Genomic DNA, 19,279 nt, shown 5'->3' with positions numbered 1-19,279 from the left:
TCCCTGTATTTCTGAAAAGCTTTAAGAAGCAGGACTCATTCCCACCACTCGTCGGGCCGCTGTTGTGCCGACACCGGCCGTCAGCTCAAATCCAAGCCGAAAATTACGCGTCTCCGGCGGACGACGGGAGCGATGTGAGGCGCCCCCTCCATCCGAGAGAATGCCGCTTAATTTGACTCAACAGTGTGTTTCTTCGTTTATATTACCGCTAAATACACAAGCTTGACGCCAATTTAACGGGAGCTATTTTTTTTCATGGGAGATTTGGCTAGCTCTGGCAGTGTTCAACGCAAGCTGCAACGAATGGCAGTAACTTTTTTATATCGCAAAACGTGAAAACGATTGAAACCATTACTCACCAAATTCAATCTGCTGGTGTATGCTGCGCTCTGGTCTGCCCCGATGTGGATAAGGCCTGCTTTTTGTTTTCGCTGCTTTGCAATGCAACCGAAGGCTCTCTGAGCACTCCATGTACACGCGTAAGGAGTGCGCGCGTTTGGAATAATGGAACGCAGCTTGGGCCGATGATTGGTTCTCGTCAGCGAAGCATCTAGAAGGATTTGCTGACTGTGTTCTTAAGTGCTCAGTTTACGTACTAAGTTAATCACATGATGATAATAATAATAATTAAATAAAACCTCCCGACCCCCCCCCCCAAAAAGAATTTCTCCTCGGATCTACGCAATTCACGAAGGTCGCCCTTTTTGACTTCAAAACGGCGAATTTCGCCGAAAGGTGAGAGATTTTCATGCCTGGGTACAACCCAGGGCTTCGGCCTTCCTGTGTGGGTTTTCTCTGGGTACTCCAGCTTCCTTCCACATCCCCAAAAAACATGTACGGTTGGCTGATTGAACACTCTCAATTCTCCATTGACTGTGAACAGTTGTTTGTCTTTATGTAGCATGTAGCATGCCTGGCAACCATTTCAGGGTTTTCCTGTGCCTCCTGCTTATAGTTAGCTGGGATAGGCTCCAGCACCGCTAGCGACCTTCGTGAGGTTAAGAGGTATAGAAGATAAACATTTTTTTTTTATTCCCAACTACAGTATTCCTACTTTTGACCCCACTACCCCTAAATAAACCCTAATTTTAATGAATTTGGGACATTCTGTAAAATGCAAAAATTAAAAAAAAAAAAAAATAAAAATAAAGAAATACAATAATTAGCAAACCCTTTTCAACTTATTTCCAAATGAATACACAACAAAGACTATTTATCTAATATTTTCAATTTTGTGCCTTCCAAAATCTGGAATGGGGCAACAAAATACTGGAAAAGTTGAGGAATGAAAAAACACCTGTAAGGAACATTCTACAGGTAGACAGGTTACTTTGAAACAGGGCAGTGTACTGATTGGGCATAAAAGGACTCAGGAGCATTGCCCAAAGACTCAGGTGTGTACACAATTTAGTCAGTTTAAACTGACTGAGTAAGACTTACTTGTTTGTTTGCCTTGAGGACAGTTCTGAGAGTGGCAATCTGTTCTCTCTTAGTGCTAAGGAGCGACTTAAGCTTTAGAACTTCTTCCAGCAGACTTTCCGCATCCCGCTCCATCTCCATACTGCTACTTAGGCCCGAGTAAGGCATAGCACCCCGCTGACGACAGAGATCCACTGCCACCTGATCAAAAAGAGTTTCACATCAGTTATGTTATCTGTAGTAATACAGGAGGGCCATCGAGAAACAAACATATCGCTACATGAGAAGACCCCAGAAAACAAATACTGTATGTATAATTGTGCTAAAACAGGACAACACACTTGTGCTTGAAATATATATTTTGAGTAACATTCAATATCCAGTCCAAGCCGCATCGAAGATTAACCCTGGTAATCCATTCCATTCAAACCCACACAGAGGCACGTGTCAACAAGGAATTGGATTTGTGCAGACACGAGCTACTCAGCTCTATTTAACAGTCTGAGCTGAGCATTAGCAGTAGGCCACTTGTGTGGGTGGAACCACTTTCACTCAAAACAAAGGCCCTGCTTTCCCTGAGAATGCATTTCGACAGGCAAGTATCAGCAAAGCAACAGAAGACAATTGCAGTGACACATTATCAGTCACTGTCTTGCATCCCTCACAGCTCAATTGGACATCTATTGCGGTCAATGGCAGCCAAAAATATTAAATATTTCTGCCCACCCCTGGTGTGCTTTGACAATGGCAGTCTTACCCGGAGGTGTTTGATCTGGCATCTGATAACCGCAACCAAGTTGCGGACATTGGATGGGTCCCTGAAATCCAGGTTGGGGGATCCAGGGCAACTAGGAGATTCTACAGAGGCTCCTGCACTGTCCACCTCCCCCATGAACTGCAAAGCCGCAGCTTTGGAGATGAATGTGTCACTGGCTCGTGGCTTCTTCTGGGAGTTAGGCGGGGTGGAGATGTGGAGTGGCCTTCTAGCACCAGCTCCGCCGTGCACTCTGCCGCTTTCACGGTAATAGTCTAAGGTGACCCGTTTGGGTGTCAGGTTGTTGCAAACACAGATGTGGTGGTAGAGGTTGGACAGTTCCTCAGAAAAGGCCAGCAGCTCTTCTTGAGCCACACTCAGATGCCCTTCAGAATCGCTGGCCACTTTGCGCGTGGCTCCGATCTCAATTTCCAATTCACTGATTCGCTCCTGGTCCTGCCTGCTGGACTTGATGCATTGGCGGATCTTGTCAGCCAATTCCTGGGCCTCCGATCGCCATCGATCCTTCTCCTGTTTGTATCTTTGCTCGAGGGTGTTATAGCGAGTACCTGCCTGAGACAGTTCATCGCGCAGCTTCAGAAGCTCTTCGCTAGCTGCGCGCATACGTGCCTCCAGCACTTCTTTACTCTTTGTGTCAACCTCATAGTCAAAGACGACATCAGCGCCGTCTGCATTCTTGGCCTCATCGTCATCTGCCTCGTGGTTTTGCTGTTGGCTGCTCTGCACAGCCTCCAGCTGTTGCGTGAGAGATCCAACTTTGTCCTCGTGCTGACTCAGTGCTTGCTTGGACATCACCAACTGCATCTGCAGTTCCTCCACCTTGCTGATAAGACTTGACTTTTCTCTTTCAGCCTGTGTATGCCAAACACAAAAAGCATGAATATCACATATTTGTTGGATGACAAATTCAATTTGAACTGAAAATGTTTTCAAATTAAACATAAGAGTGTTTTGATGACAAACGGAAAAATTTTTAACTCTGGTCATTTACGAAACGGAAACCTGTAGAGGCCTTTAATCAATTTCGACAGGACAAAAGACAAGGCTTCTGTGTGACACATACCCCCAACCACCTTTCCAATTGCATGCATTTTTAATGTGAAACAGTGGCTGACCCCATTCAGGGGCGCACTCCAAACATCTGCCAGTTTGGCGTTGTTCACCCAACCCCCAATTGAAGTGCTTCATTAAAGATAGATTTCCTTTGAGTTGAGCGACATGGTAACTCCAGAAATTCTCAGTCGTTTTGCACATTCTTTAACTGTAGTATATTGCATTATTTTTGTCTATGACAGACATTAGTATACTGTTTATGGTTCTGAATGCTATTTGCAAAGAGCTTCATTCTTGCTCTCTTTCACTAATGCACAGCGGATGTGGTCTGAAGCAGGAAGTACATTATTGCTGTCACTTTGACATTACAATTTAGCAAGACAAGAGATGCCTTTTCTACGACTATACATACACTGCACTTTCATGTCAAATTTTGCTGAAGTGGGCATGATTTATAACATCAAGGCTTTTTGACCGATTTCGTGTGTGGAAAAAGATTACACCGGGCAAGAACAATAGTAGGACCACGTGCAGAAATAAATGATAGCCAATAACAAAGCTAGACATGTACAGATGATCAGTTTGAAGGTATACCAAGGATTTAAAAAGCCAAGGTATCAGAGACAACAGAAACTTGCCATACCAATAATGAGCAATTTTTGGAGCCATCACTCTGCAGCCTGCAGCACGATCGACTGCTTACAAACTAGTCGTAACGAGCAGTGCATGTGTTTTACTGTACCAAATATTCCACATTGTTTAAAAATATTTTTTTAATGGGAATAAAGTTTTTTAAACCTCTGCTTTTCACTATAAAACATTTTTAGAGCTGCAACGATTAATTGATTAACTCGAGTATTCGATTAGAAAAAGATATTCGAATAAAATTTTGCTGATTCGAGTATTCGTTTAATTAAAGTGACGTTGTAATGGTTTATTTTGAAAGTGCTTGCATTAAGTTTTATTGATTTGGGTGGATACACTGCCTTCTATTCGGCCTCAATTCACATGTCTGAATCCAGGTGCTCCCTGTTAAGACCAACATAAGCAAAATTTTGTTTGAGTAATTTTTCTTTTTAATGCATTCGTAATTTCGTTTATAGGTATATTTAGCCTATTTTTGTGGGAATATGTGTCTGAACCATTTGTTAAGAGCATTGTAAAAAAATTTTAGCATTTTACACCATGCCTCCTAGCATGCATTGCGGCGCTACAGACAAAATTCATGTTCTGTGCTAATTACTTAAGTTACTGTTCCGGTTGTTTCATTAATTGCTAGTTATGGTATTTGGAAACACTTTATTTGACAGCGGTGCCATAAGACTGTCATAAAGCAATAATAATTATGACATGACACTGTCATGAGCATTAAAGCTTATAACGTCATATAGTGTCATCTGGGAAATTATCTCACTTTTGAAAGGATGTAAAAGATCCAAACTGGACAAAAATGGATCTAGCGACATAATTTGCTGGATGACACTTAATGACATCTGTCATAAGCATTCAGTAATGCCCATGATAGTGTCTTATGACGCTGCCGTCAAATAAAGTGTTACATATTAACCCAAATAAATCAACAAATAAGATGCACTGGATTATAAGCCTCAAGATTCAAAATGAGGGGGGAAAAATAGCGGCTTATAGTCTGAAAATTATGGTAGGTTAGTGTTTGAGTCACCACGGGCAGAAATATGAACCAGTGGATTTGTTTGTGTGAGTGTAGAGTGGGCCAGATAGTACAGTTCACACCCAGTGGTGGCTAGTTGGCATTGGGTGGGCAGTCATTCTAATAAATAGCAATCTAGCAGTATGTGTTAATGAAGATATATTTTGGTGTTGAGAGCCTAGTCTGTGCTTGAATATCGAAAGAAGCAAGTTCATGTGTGCTTTAAATGTAGGTGCACTGTCAAGACACATTTCTAATTTTAGCACGTGACAAATTGAACAGAACAACTATAAAGAGACGCATTGCTGGGGCGCTTAGTTTGTGGAAAGTTTCTGTTGAAGAAGATACTGTATTTTGTTTTCCTTCTGCTTAGTGATAGCTGGAGTCAGGGTAGCGCATTTTGAAAAATGTGCCTGAACCACAGTCAGCTATGTGGAGGATGTAGAAGTAAATATAATTGCCTCTTTAGAGTACAAATGGGCAAGGGAGTTACCAACAGCATGAATTATACTGTCTTTCTTTAGACTAGTATAAAAAGCAATAATTTCGGGATTATAAGGCACACCTGATTATAAATCACCCACTAAATTCTGCAGATGTCCACAGTGTATAAACATATATAAAAAAATCAAATACATGCATTTCATTCGCCTGTAAAATTCCACAAATAAGCCACACTGGACTATAAACCGCAGAGTTCAAAGTGGGAGGAAAAGTAGCATCGTATAGTCTGAATAATTATTAACAAAACTGAAGTGTCTACATCCATACCTGTAGGAGTTGCTGCTTAAGTTTTTGGCTATCTGAAAAGTGGAGCTCACTCAAGAGGTCAGACACAAGCCCAGAAGCTGGAGCACGCAGGAATATGTCACTGTTGCGTGGAGTGGAGTAACGTTGCACGACGCCATTACTTTTGGAGCCCCCATGAGCAGGGTGAGTCGGATCGATGTTGCTTTTAATGCCGCTGTCTAGGTCATTTCCCTGAACCTCACCCTCTCCCGTCCGGCTTACTTCTTGTCCGTCATCCAACTGGTCCAAGTGAAGTTCCAGGTTGCCCACAGAGTCAAAGGGGTTCAGGGTCAAGGCAGAAAGTTCCCGACGGAGACTGTTTTTCTGCTCCCTCTCCTCTTTCAAGGACTCCAAGACCTCATCCAACTGGTGCTCTGCAATCTCCCGCAGCCTCGCGGCCTCCTCCATTTGAGCTCGCAGCTCCTCCTGCTCCTCATTCTTTTGGTTCAGTTCATGTTTTAGTGATTCAAACTCCACCTGAAATCAAACAGGGTTTTAATATCCTACACGGGTATTGAACATGAAGATAAATCAGATCTTAAACTATTAAATTCAGCCAGCAGAGAACTGATGTCTAATTTAAACTTCAAAATGTACATTTCCTCAAAATAGGACATACTGTTGTTGATGAGAAGAAGAAAATGCAAGAATGGTAGTTGAGAATCCCAAACGTAATAGAGAATTAACAATGTTTTTTAAGTTTCACTTGAAATGTAATTAAGGCTATTCCAGTTTACGCAAAAGAGAAGCCTTTTTATTTTTTTTGCATCCTGGTTCTTTGCTCTGCTGAAAATAAACTGAACAGTGACCTTACAACACAGGTAAACACTTCCCAGTTCACTTTCTCTTTAAGCGTAATTTTGGGCATAATTATTATATTGTGGTTGTCGTTCTGTAATCCAGTGTTATTATGTTCCAGGCTGGAAGTAACTCACAGCCAACAACTGGTTCGTCCGGTGTCCCAAATGCACGATGAGCCTTCGGCTGCTTGTGAAGTTGTGTCAACAAACAATGTGTAGTTGAAATAGAAAAAACATGAAATCAGCTAAGTAGTTTTGCCTTTGCGGGACAGCACAAGGCCAGTATAAAAAAAGCAACCAATAAACAGTATTGAAAAATGGAAATTGGTATTGGAAAATATTTAACTAAGGGCAACAAAGTCACATGTATTGTGTATATACAGTACATATATAGACAGTATATACATATATAGAATTTATATAAATATTACATATATATATATAAAATATATATATAATATACAGTATCACAAAAGTGAGCACACCCCCTCGCATTTCTGCAGATATTTAAGTATATCTTTTCATGGGACAACACTGACAAAATGACACTTTGACACAATAAAACGTAGTCTGTGTGCAGCTAATATAATAGAGTTAATGTATTTTCCCCTCAAAATAACTCAAAAAATAGCCATTGATATCGAAATCCCCAGGCAACAAAAGTGAGTACACCCCTTAGAAACTACGTACATCCCTAAATCCCTAAACAAGAAAGCCCGCCTGTCTCATCAGACCATAGAACATGGTTCCAGTAACCCATGTGCTTTGTTGACATGTCTTCAGCAAACTGTTTGCGGGCTTTCTTGTGTACCGTCTCCAGAAGAGGCTTCATCCTGGGGTGACAGCCATGCACACTAATTTGATGTAGAGTGCGGTGTATGGGCTGTGCACTACCAGACTAACCCCCCACCTCTTCAATCTCTGCAGCAATGCTGACAGCACTCCTGTAACGAGTCACATGACATTTTGGAGGGAAAATGACAAGCAGTACTCAATTTGAACATATAGGAATGTTACTAGTTTCTAAGGGGTGTACTCACTTTTGTTGCCAGGGGTATAGATAGTAAAGGCTGTATTTGGAGTTATTTTGAGGGGAAAATAAATTAACTCTATTATATAAGCTGCACACAGACTACTTTTCATTGTGTCAAAGTGTGATTTTGTCAGTGTTGTCCCATGAAAAGATATACTTAAATACCTGCAGAAATGCGTGGGGTGTACTCACTTTTGTGATACACTGTACAGTTGTGGTCAAAAGTTTACATACACTTGTGAAGAACATAATGTCATGGCTCTCTTGAGTTTCCAGTTATTTCTACAACTCTGATTTTTCTCCGATAGAGTGACTGGAACAGATACTTCTTTGTCACAAAAAACATTCATGAAGTTTGGTTCTTTTATGACTTTATTATGGGTTAACAGAAAAAGTGATCAAATCTGCTGGGTCAAAAATATACATACATTCATTCATTCATTTTCCATGCCGCTTATATGGATCTGAAAAAGCGAATCATTGACTTGAACAAGTCAGGAAAGTCACTTGGAGCCATTTCAAAGCAGCTGCAGGTCCCAAGAGCAACAGTGCAAACAATTGTTTGTAAGTATAAAGTGCATGGCACTTTTTTGTCACTGCCACGATCAGGAAGAAAACGCAAGCTATCACCTGCTGCTGAGAGAAAATTGGTCAGGAGGGTGAAGATTCAACCGAGAATCACCAAAAAGCAGATCTGCCAAGAATTAGAAGCTGCTGGAACACAGGTGTCAGTGTCCACAGTCAAGCGTGTTTTGCATCTCCATGGACTGAGAGGCTGCCGTGCAAGAAGGAAGCTCTTGCTCCAAAAGCGGCACCTTAAGGCTCGACTGAAGTTTGCTGCTGATCACATGGACATGAACTTCATAAGACCTTCTGGAGGAAAGTTCTGTGGTCAGACGAAACAAAAATCGAGCTGTTTGGCCACAATATGTTTGGAGGAGAAAAGGTGAGGCCTTTAACCCCAAGTACACCATGCCTACCGTCAAGCACGGTGGTGGTAGTATTATGCTGTGGGGCTGTTTTGCTGCCAATGGAACTGGTGCTTTACAGAGAGTATATGGGATAATGAAGAAGGAGGATTACCTTCAAATTCTTCAAGATAACCTAACGTCATCAGCCCGAAGATTGGGTCTTGGGCGCAGTTGGGTGTTCCAACAGGACAATGAACCCAAACACACATCAAAAGTGGTAATGGAATGGCTAAATCAGGCTAGAATTAAGGTTTTCGAATGGCCTTCCCAAAGTCCTGACTTAAACCCCATTGAGAACTTGTGGACAACGCTTAAGAAACAAGTCCATGTCAGAAAGCCATCAAATTTAACTGAACTGCATCAATTCTGTCAAGAGGAGTGGTCAAAGATTCAACCAGAAGCTTGCCAGAAGCTTGTGGATGGCTACCAAAAGCGCCTAATTGAAGTGAAAATGGCCAAGGGACATGTTACCAAATATTAGCGCTGCTGTATGTATATTTTTGACCCAGCAGATTTGATCACTTTTTTTTGTTCACCCATAATAAAGTCATAAAAGAACCAAACTTCATGAATGTTTTTTGTGACAAGGCAAGGCAAGGCAAATTTATTTATGTAGAGAAGTATCTGTTCCAATCACTCTATCAGAGAAAAATCAGAGTTGTAGAAATAACTGGAAACTCAAGAGAGCCATGACATTATGTTCTTCACAAGTGTATGTAAACTTTTGACCACAACTGTATATGTGTATATAATATACAGTATACAGTGGTACCTCTACATACGAAGTTAATTCGTTCCGGGACCTTGTTTGTAAGTCAAAATAGTCGTATGTCGAGCAGGATTTTCCCATAAGTATACATTATAATTCCATTAATTCGTTCCATAGCCCGAAAATCTACAATCAATTCTCAATAAATATTGATGTTGCTATTGCAAATATCAATTACAAAGACCAAAATAAATACATTATGAATAGAAATCGGAACAATAATATAATAATAGCAATAATAATAATAATACCTGTAATAATGTACAGGCATGAAAATGGGTCAGGGGTTAAAAAGGTGAGAAAGGTGTGGAGGAAACATGTTCCGGCGTTCTGCCAAAATGTCCGCCGTCGGCAAAACTTCCTACATGTGGCGAATTTGACCATTTTAATTTTTCACATAAGGCTTAATATTCGAGTTAACGGGGGTTTAATTAGTTGAAGGAGTTGATTTCAACCACCATTGACTCGCGCTAGCTTAGCCACTCCGGAGCCCTGAAACTAACAAATAACTGTCAAACTGCACAGAATTTGTTCAAATCATTTCCAACGACTAATTAAACCCCAGCTAACTCAAAGATTAAGCCTAATGTAAAAAATTCTGAACTTCCCCTTTAAAATAAAGACCATTGAATATGGCCCTTAAAATGTTGTCTATAAAAGTTTTAGAGCAATAAAACAAACAACACAAATGAATAAAACGAACAGGAATCATTCAAAGTATTTCATAATGGGTCCAAATTATTTTTCTAACAGATCATGTGACTATAGAACCTTAGAGACAGCCGTTTGCATTGCTTAGCCAAAACTACAGCTGAGGAGGCAAGATGGATATTTAGAATTTCTTTAAACCTAAGCTTTCAAAACCCTCAACAACAACTGAGCTTGAACCGAGGATTGAGCACGAGCAGTATCAAAAAGTCCTGGCTGTCGTGTTACCTGTTGTGCTGTAATTCCAAGTGGTGCTTGAATTGGATGCTTATAGCGGTGGACAGTCTTTTTGAGCCAGCGCAAAGTTTGCAGCGCACGGAGATATTTTTGTTATCTTTACTGGACAAAAATGTGAAGTAATGGCTGTGTTTCCAGTGTGCAAATGCAGCCGTTTGTAGTATATCTCCTGCCTATTTCATTGCATCCTGGCGAGGTAGCAAGGCTATGTTGTTTTGGCCGCAAACTCCCAGCGCTCACGCATCATGGTAATACACGTGACCCTTTTTGTTCCATCCCCGATTAAAAAATGTGACATGTGATGTCACTCCCATGACTACAGTATTCTTCATTCTACACACATTATGGGGCAATAACAAAATAGTAACGCACAGGCATCAAGGAAAGTAATTTTACTCAGATTACTGATTTAGAAAAATGAACGCGTTAGATTGTTCTTTACTGAAAGAAAGTAATCAGATTAGTTACGCATTACGATACCGCGTTATTGACAACACTGCTTTTATATTACCGTTAAATACACAAGCTTGACGCTACCTTAACGGGAGCTATTTTTTCACCGGACGCTCCGGCAGTGTTCAACGCAAGCTGCAATGAACGGCAGTAACTTTGTCATACCACAAAATATGAAAACGAAAACCATTACTCACTAAATTCAATATGCTGGCAAATGCATTCATCTAAAAACAATTGGGAGTGATACTTTACCTCCTCCAGCGAATGTGAATTTGTGCTTAGTAAAAGATCATCTGTCGCAATTAGCGATCTTTGACGCTCTTTTTTTTTTTTTTTTTTTTCCTCCCCGCATACAAACTTGTTTCTCTCTCAGCGGCTGTGATTAACCTCAATGAAGTTGCTGTCCTAGCTAAGCCTTGCCTATCATTCGTCTTTGTAAGTTTTTAGTAACTTTGTGTATTGAATTTGAAAGGAAAATGTGTGTTTTGTTTCTGACGAACTTTTTCATGAAGCTAAACTGTTGAAGCTACTCACATGTGGAAAAATACGAGTGTACAACGTTTTAAATGTATTCATTTGGTATATTTCAGTTACCACGATTTGAGAGATCAATAAATTGAAGAATTTACGCCTTGCGTTTGGAGTGCTTGTTTTTGGGTTTGCTGGAATAGCGTCACTGACACACGCAGCATCAAACAGGGGAAGGGGTAAGCGCTGCCGCGCCAAGCTAATTCTGGCTGCATTTTCGACACATGAAAAATAACGAATACGTACTACTGTATGACGGAAAGTTTTAGTGGTTTTGTAACCGCGACGTTTTCATAGCATGGTAATCCGTGAAGGTAACTGGCACATGCCTACAAACGACCCCCCCCCCTTAAAATTTTTTCTCCTCGGATCTACACGATTCACGTAGGTCATCCTTTTTGACTTCAAAACGGCGAATTTCGCCGAAAGGTGAGAGATTTTCATGCCTGAATGTAACAAACAAGGTTCTAATGTGGCGAACGTGTTTGCGTGGTGTACCTGAACGCATCACGTGGCTGAGTGAGCCTTTTTAGTTTCACTTTCACTTTGTCTACTTGCCGCGGGGGACACTAGGCACAAGTTGATGGAATAAATGATGAGAAACCTGACGAAGCTAGCAATTTCTTTGGCAATGTTACCACAATAATAATTGCCGCTTAACTTATACTGTAAAGACTGGCAAACGAAGGAGGACTGTCATAAACAGTCTACGGCTGTATTGTTGAGCGAGCCATATCACAGATGCGCACCCCACGCTCATATTTTTCTATCATATCTATCTTCATGTCAATGTTAACGGTAAACATTAGAGCTGGGAATCTTTGGGCACCTAACGATTCGATTACGATTCAGAGGCTCCGATTTGATTATAAAACGATTATTGATCCACCCCCCTCCTTTTTTTTTTTTCTTTTAAAATGTTTGGTGCATTAGTTCCAAAATTGTTCAAAAATACTCTCAGGCTAAACCAAACTACTATTTCAGTATCAAGTTAACATATAGCAGTAAAAAATATATACAAAAATAACAGTAAATAAAAAACTCCAGTCCCCATTCTTCATCAGCAGCTTTAAACTACATTCAATTAATTTAATGTTGTGAATCAACCGTTAAAGTTGTTAAAATTGCTCCCGGTATTCCATAATTTCCCTTTTGTGTACTTTCCACATGTGAATGTTTTAAAACTATTTTAAAAATAGATTCAAGTCAATATTTTACCGATTTAGGAGTATTTTAGATAAAAAGTTAATTAGGTTTGCTTGGAAGGTTCGCTACAACGGCCTTGCAGGGAAGTGTACTGCTTTAAGATGGCGGCCGTTACTAACGCTTGCATCTAGCTTTTTGTAGATGTGCTGCTAACACTACCGAAGCTATACTGCATCTAGTCCTATGTAAATGATATCTACCGTAACATTATGTGGATGTACTTTGTAGCAGCTTTTCGGCAGCAGTCAGGTATGTTGTTGTGTTTTTTTAATCTCGTGGCATGAGTTGAGCTAGAGCCGTGAGTTGAGCATTGGCATTACCCGAGGGGCCGGGTAATGAGAAGCATGATGTTTAGCTCCTCTCGTTTCGTTCCTCATTGTCCCGAAGACTGCGCGGCGCGCTGAGTGTGTTGTACTTCCGCTTTACTTGGTATATTTCAATAATCGGAATTTGGATGTTTGTGAATCGTTCTCGAATCTTCCACGGCCGAATCGCGAATAATCTAAGAATCGGAAATTTTGCACACCTCTATTAAACATCACCTTTTTCCCTTTTTTTCACCACCTGTACTAGCATTGTTGGAACCCATGTTGATTCCTCTCACAAGAAAATCTGCCATGCGTCTGTCTTGCGGGAAAACAAAGAAACTGTGGTGCTGTCATAGATCGTCGTATTTACAGCATGTCGTCGGATGTCGAAACAAATTTCGAGTCAAATTTTACATCGGATGTCAAAAAGACCGTGTGTAGAAGCGATCGTATGTCGAGGTACCACTGTATATATAAATAATTTAAGGGGTAATTGACCTGATTTTCCTTGAGCACCGACACTTGTTTTTGAAGAGATGTGTTCTCTTCTTCCAGCTCACTATTGTCTTGCAACTGACGCAGCTCACGTACTTTAAACTCCTTCATCTCATCCCTCAGATGCCCTTTCTCTGCCTCCAGACACTCACAGTCCTGTTGAACACAAGTCATGCTCAAATGACTTGAATGAAAGACAAAATAATAAAGTTTATTTCTTATTTCTGTGATCAATACCTTTTTGAGCTGAACTGAGACAACCCCAAGCCTGTCAATCTCAGCGTGGGCGTTGCCTAAAGCAAGTCGAGCTTGCTTTAGTTCTCCCTGGACTTCTTCCAAGCGGGTTGCCATGGCAGCCTCCTTAGATGCAGTCTCCTGCAGGAGGTTCTCCTCCCGGCATTCTCCGTCAGCGGCTGCACGCTTTTGGCTACTTACGGAATCTGCAAAGGCCTTCGAACAAGAAAAAAAAAAAAAGAGAAAAAAGAGGATCTTTAAGGAATTTAGCAGAGCTAACACTCAACAAGTTAAGTCAAGTATGTTAAGAAGATAAAGAATACAGTTACGCAAACCAAAATTAAAATCAACATCTATGAAATTAAAACCCTTCATATACTATTTACAACAATACAGAGTGGGCCATTAAGGCTCAATATTACATCGAAATACAGTGGTTTTATCTTACGACAATACAGAATGGGCCATTAAGGCTCAATATTACATCGAAATACAGTGGTTTTGTCTTTTAATCAATTTTGCAAAGACATTGTTCCCACACTTAATACCATATACCATAGACGTATATATTATACATATATACAGTATATACAACAAATTTTCTACTTCCGGGATTAGAATATTAGATTAGGGGCCCCTCTGATCATACTGAAATAGTTAGCCTGGAGCCTTTAATTAAGGCCTTCAAGTTGACTTTTTAAGAATGTGCAGACACCCCGAGGACAAAGAATCTCTGATAATTGTCACCTTCTAAATTCATCTGATACAAAATATCAAATACCATATCAACAACACAAGGCTATTTTGCCATAAGTGGTAAACATAACACAATATGTATCAGTTACTGAAGCTGCATGAACAATTGCATTACATGAATTTGTTAAGTGCGCTTAACTGAACACTGCGGTGTGATTATATAATGATGCCGATTGACAACATACTGTATGAGCCTTTGCTACTGTGTTAAAGCCCCGCCAAGCCAACGTACACTACCAGCCCGGATTTTACATTAACCAGATTTACATATGCTGTATATAGATTTTTTTTTAGCGCAGCATATTTTCTAACAAAGAACATAACGTTTAGCTTAAATTTTCTCAGTTTATTTATAAAATGCATATTTTATAGACCACCCAGTAAAACAAAGATAACAAGGCCAATGTAATGCAAAAAAACATTGGCACTTATTTTATAAAATATATTTTTTTATCTTTTAAAAAAAAAAAATCCACAGTATAAATCAGGGGTCCCCAAACTACAGCCCGCGGGCCGGGTACCGCTTCCACATTTGGTCTGGCCCCCTGAACAATACCAAAGAGCATTTTGTTTTTGTTTTTTTCCCCAATAGTGTTATTTATTTCCTGGCTTTTTTTCTGTGAAGAACACAGAGAGGGTTATTTGGGTATTATCTATTTAATTAATAGTGTTATTGTAGGAAAGCCCCATTGCATGTTTGTGCTTTAGTTTAATTGTTACAACGCTGGCCCTTTAAGAAAAGCGACGCGCGCACGAGTCACTTTCTCTCCTCCCTTCATTGGCGCAGACAAGTTACTGTCTCTCCTCCCTAGAGCAGGGCGGTAAACCGAAAATTTACCGTTACCGAAATTCTTCACAATGACCGACGTAATTTTGACCATGTCCGTAAATTCGGTAATTTAATAAAACAAGAAAATATAATTAATTGTTTTACACTTAATGTTTAGACTGTATGTGCAATTGTTAAATTTAAAGCTGGTAAATAAATTTAACGAGAAACGGTTAATTTGTATTCCATGCATTGATTCAAATTATATAACAGTTCGCTTGGGCGAATTTATCGTCATTTATCGTTATCGAGGTAAATCTGCTCAATTTATCGTGATAAGTACTTAAAGAGCATATGACATGAGAAAAAAAGTCTTAAATGGCATTATTATGTGAATTAGAATCATATTTTGAGACGATTCGACTATATACAACAATTTAGCAAAGCGCAGATGACAAGAAATTTGTGTTTTAATCTGCTGATTAGCCACGCCTACCATTATAGGGCTTTAGCGTCCCCAACAGGTGGATGACGTCAGCGGTAGACTGGGCTCATCGGTTTTACTATTCAGCCCATTGAGGGGGAATTATTCAGAACGAGGGAAAACGCGACGAAGAGAGCCGCAAAACGTCATTGTTTCAGTCTCTCTACTCCAATATTTTTACAGGATATTCTTTTTATCCAAGTATTTATCCCCAATAGCTATATAAATGGCTTGAGAAGGACCAGTCAGCCCGTCGAGGGGGAACTATTCACAACGGGGAAAACGCGACGAAGAGAGCTGCAAAATGTCATTGTTTCTGTCTCTTTACTTCAATATTTTTACAAGATATTCTTTTTATCCAAGTATTTTCCCCAATTGCTAAATAAACGGCATGGTCATGACAAATAACAGTCTTGTGCTAAATGGAATATGAAATAATAATAATGCATTTATTCAGGACGACATGGCAAAATGACGCCATAATGGTCAAAACTGTCGACTTCCCCTTTACTGTCGCACCTCCCGAACGATATTTTATGACACCTAAATCGGACATACTGTATGTCATTTCCCTTCCCCGGCTTCGGAGAATGTAAACAAACCAAAAGGCGTGACAGCTAGCCGACATGCTAACCCGAACCGAGTGATGTTTCAAAGTCTTCGAAGCGTAAAATCTCACATAACTCGCCTGGATTATTTGACATGATGACTGAGTTGTCGATTGTCTTTGCGGATCGGCAAACCGCCTGGCGGAGAACAATTTACAGTTCGTTCCCCGGAGGAGGGAGGCTGCAGTTGTTGTGCAGCTAACGTGCTAATGTGCATGAGGAAAGCTTTTTACATGCCTATCAATGATCAAACGTAAGTAGTCCTTTATTTAAAGAAGGTTTGTAGTGTTTACTTTGTAATCGCTGTATTAATATTTGACATAATACAAAACAAGATGTTTACTCACTTCCTCGTAAGTCCAATGGTCCCACAGTAAATATCCACAGTGAATGGGAACCTTTTGAAACTCCCAACAGGTGCATACGCCTCTCCCTCATACAGAGTGATTTTTCTGCAGCCGTTTGGCTGGCGTGATGCGAAAAATAAACGTATTAATCCGCAAAATCAGCTGAATCCTTCGTCCTCATACACAACAGTACGCTGTATAGTGAAGAGGACGTCTTCTACCGTACACGTCACAGCGCCCTCCTCCTAAATGCAAGACCGAAGCCGGAAGTCACTCATTTTCATGGCGCGGGATTCAAAAAACTAAATAAATATAGCGATCGCTTCCACACACATCCAAGCGGTCCATATCATTCAGGAGCATAAAATACCGCGTGTATTATGAAATAAACATGCTTTTTCGTGTCACAGGCACTTTAAGGCCATATCGCCCAGCCCTACTCCTCCCTCCACTGCCGTGTACACAAGTCACTTTTTCCTCCTTTCACTGCCTGCGGTTCTTTCCTCAAGCGGCCGTCCTGTTTAGTGGCAATCCAAGTGTTGTGTGTGAATGAGAGAGGGGGTATAAGTGTGCCTTGGCAGTGCATAAAAACGTTTGGCAGATGAGTTACCTGCTTAGGGTCCCTTGTATTTGTTAGCCGCCATGAGCTAACCGCTAGCCGCTAGCGCTAATCACTAATGCTAATCGTTGGCCCCTTTGGCTACATGGTGGAGGGTGAATTTTGTTTGTTGCCAATTCACTTATCTAAATTGTTATTTTCCTGCTTAATATGTATGCTCATTATTGTGAATGATTAGCATTGTATGCATTATGTAAGCAGTGTTTTTCATTTATATTATATTTAATGTTGTTCCTGTTAACTTAGATATGTTTATAATACAGTATATATTTATAGGTTATATATGTTATATTACTGACATGTTATATGGTTATCTTGTATTCACAGAAACCACAATGCAACAAAATAAATCTCATACTCATTTCATCATCATTAAAGGAAACAAATAAATCCTGAACGTCCCCTGTTGATTCTCTAATCCGAGTCACAACTCCATAGCGTCGCCGGCTTTATACCACACACCCACAGAGGGATCCCCAGTCAAATTAACCCTCTTTTACAGTTATTATTATTTATTACTATTATTATATAATATATTATTATTGTATTTACTTTTGTTCCGTGAAGAATCCAAAAAGGGTTACTTGATTGTGGCTTTCTGAAAAACAATACATTTTTACATTTAGGCACTTTGTCTGTTACAAACTGACCCCGGCCCCTCATCAGAGAAGGGGAAAGTTATGTGGCCCCCACAGGAAAAAGTTTGGGGACCCCTGGTATAAATGATGTAGCATTATATTGCACGATACACATTCTCTATAAAAGCCATTGTATATATCGTTAAATCGCGTAACTCTAATGTTAGCAATATTTGTTTGAGTTAGGCATAAAAATGAATATAAAAGATATTGGATGGATGGATAAAAATGAATATTAATTCAAATCGCAGATTCTTTGAGATGATGATGTTCTGTTGCTTCGGAATGGGCGTGTCTCTTCAATTACGAAGGAGAGAAATGCTGGCAAATTGAATGTTTGACAATTTTAGCACCTCTAAATCAAATAGTATTGTATAAAAAGATTAAGTGTCATGGTAGATAGTAGAGGGTGTGTGTCCTGATTGTAAGAAAAATGATGCCCTTCATGGAAAACCAAGACTTTGGGTGCTCCTACCTCTTTGAGCTGCTGCAGCTCTGCTTTGAGGGCTTCATGTTCCTCTTCCAATTGCTGATTTCTGATCTTGAGAGCCGAACTCTCCTCCAAGACCACAAGGCCGTAGCGGGCGGCCTGTAGCTTCTCCTCTGTGGCCTCCTGGAGCTCGAGAGTAAGGCGCACCACCTCCGCCCTCAGGTCTCCGCTCTCCATCCCGGCATTACCGTCCCCCACTAGAGCTGTGTCTGCTGCATCCGAGTCTTCCTCCAGCATGCTTGCTTGGCTTCAGACTTGTCTTCCTGTCACCTTCTTTATGGGTTTATAACTCTCATTACTCCACCCTGATAAAAAGTTGAAAAACACATAATGTCTTTCAGCCAATGAATACAAAAGAAAACTATGGGTGCAACAGTGCAACTTAAGTCTGGAAAGGAAACCTTAATTATTTAAGGGGCCGACTAAATATGGATTGTTTAAGGCCAATGCCGATTCTCATAGCATAATACAATTTTGATAATTGATTTACTGGTACATTCATGACAAAAATGTAGCGTTCATAAAATAACTTTTCGGGTCGCTTAACACATACTAAGGATGTCATGTCCCATTCGCTTACTTCTGCACCCTAGTCAGAGTCACCTGATTTTGAGAATCTGCCAATACAGAGTCCTAATCATATATACACTCACCGGCCACTTTATTAGGTACACCATGCTAGTAACTGGTTGGACCCCCTTTTGCCTTCAGAACTGCCTCAATTCTTCGTGGCATAGATTCAACAAGGTGCTGGAAGCATTCCTCAGAGAGTTTGGTCCATATTGATATTATGGCATCACACAGTTGGTGCAGATTTGTCGGCTGCACATCCATGATGCGAATCTCCCGTTCCACCACATCCCAAAGATGCTCTATTAGATTGAGATCTGGTGACTGTGGAGGCCATTTGAGTCCAGTGAACTCATTGTCATGTTCAAGAAACCAGTCTGAGATGATTCCAGCTTTATGACATTGCGCATTATCCTGCTGAAAGGTGCCATCAGAAGTTGGGTACATTGTGGTCATAAAGGGATGGACATGGTCAGCAACAAGACTCAGGTAGGCTGTGGCGTTCCAACAATGCTCAGTTGGTGCCAAGGGGCCCAAAGAGTGCCAAG

At 40.5% G+C, this 19,279-nt stretch overlaps 1 protein-coding gene across 2 annotated transcripts in view; it reads right to left on the bottom strand.

Annotated features, from left to right (window-relative positions):
* zgc:162200 (uncharacterized protein LOC558638 homolog) overlaps positions 1-19,279 on the bottom strand; it is a 34,687-nt gene that overhangs the window by 10,370 nt on the left and 5,038 nt on the right. For both annotated transcript variants that reach the window (XR_009061674.1, XM_057824852.1), the window contains exons 2-7: positions 18,147-18,466; positions 13,454-13,666; positions 13,220-13,372; positions 5,688-6,182; positions 2,177-3,046; positions 1,441-1,620 (exon numbers count right to left, since the gene is read on the bottom strand). Coding sequence is in view for 1 of the 2 variants with exons in the window: in XM_057824852.1 (XP_057680835.1) it covers positions 1,441-1,620; positions 2,177-3,046; positions 5,688-6,182; positions 13,220-13,372; positions 13,454-13,666; positions 18,147-18,398 (2,163 nt within the window). In the remaining variant the exon portion in view is untranslated. The remainder of the gene's footprint in view (positions 1-1,440; positions 1,621-2,176; positions 3,047-5,687; positions 6,183-13,219; positions 13,373-13,453; positions 13,667-18,146; positions 18,467-19,279) is intronic.

The sequence above is a fragment of the Corythoichthys intestinalis genome, chromosome 2 (genome assembly GCF_030265065.1).
Source record: "Corythoichthys intestinalis isolate RoL2023-P3 chromosome 2, ASM3026506v1, whole genome shotgun sequence".
NCBI lineage: Eukaryota > Metazoa > Chordata > Actinopteri > Syngnathiformes > Syngnathidae > Corythoichthys > Corythoichthys intestinalis.
This window is presented reverse-complemented; position numbering and strand designations above follow the sequence as displayed.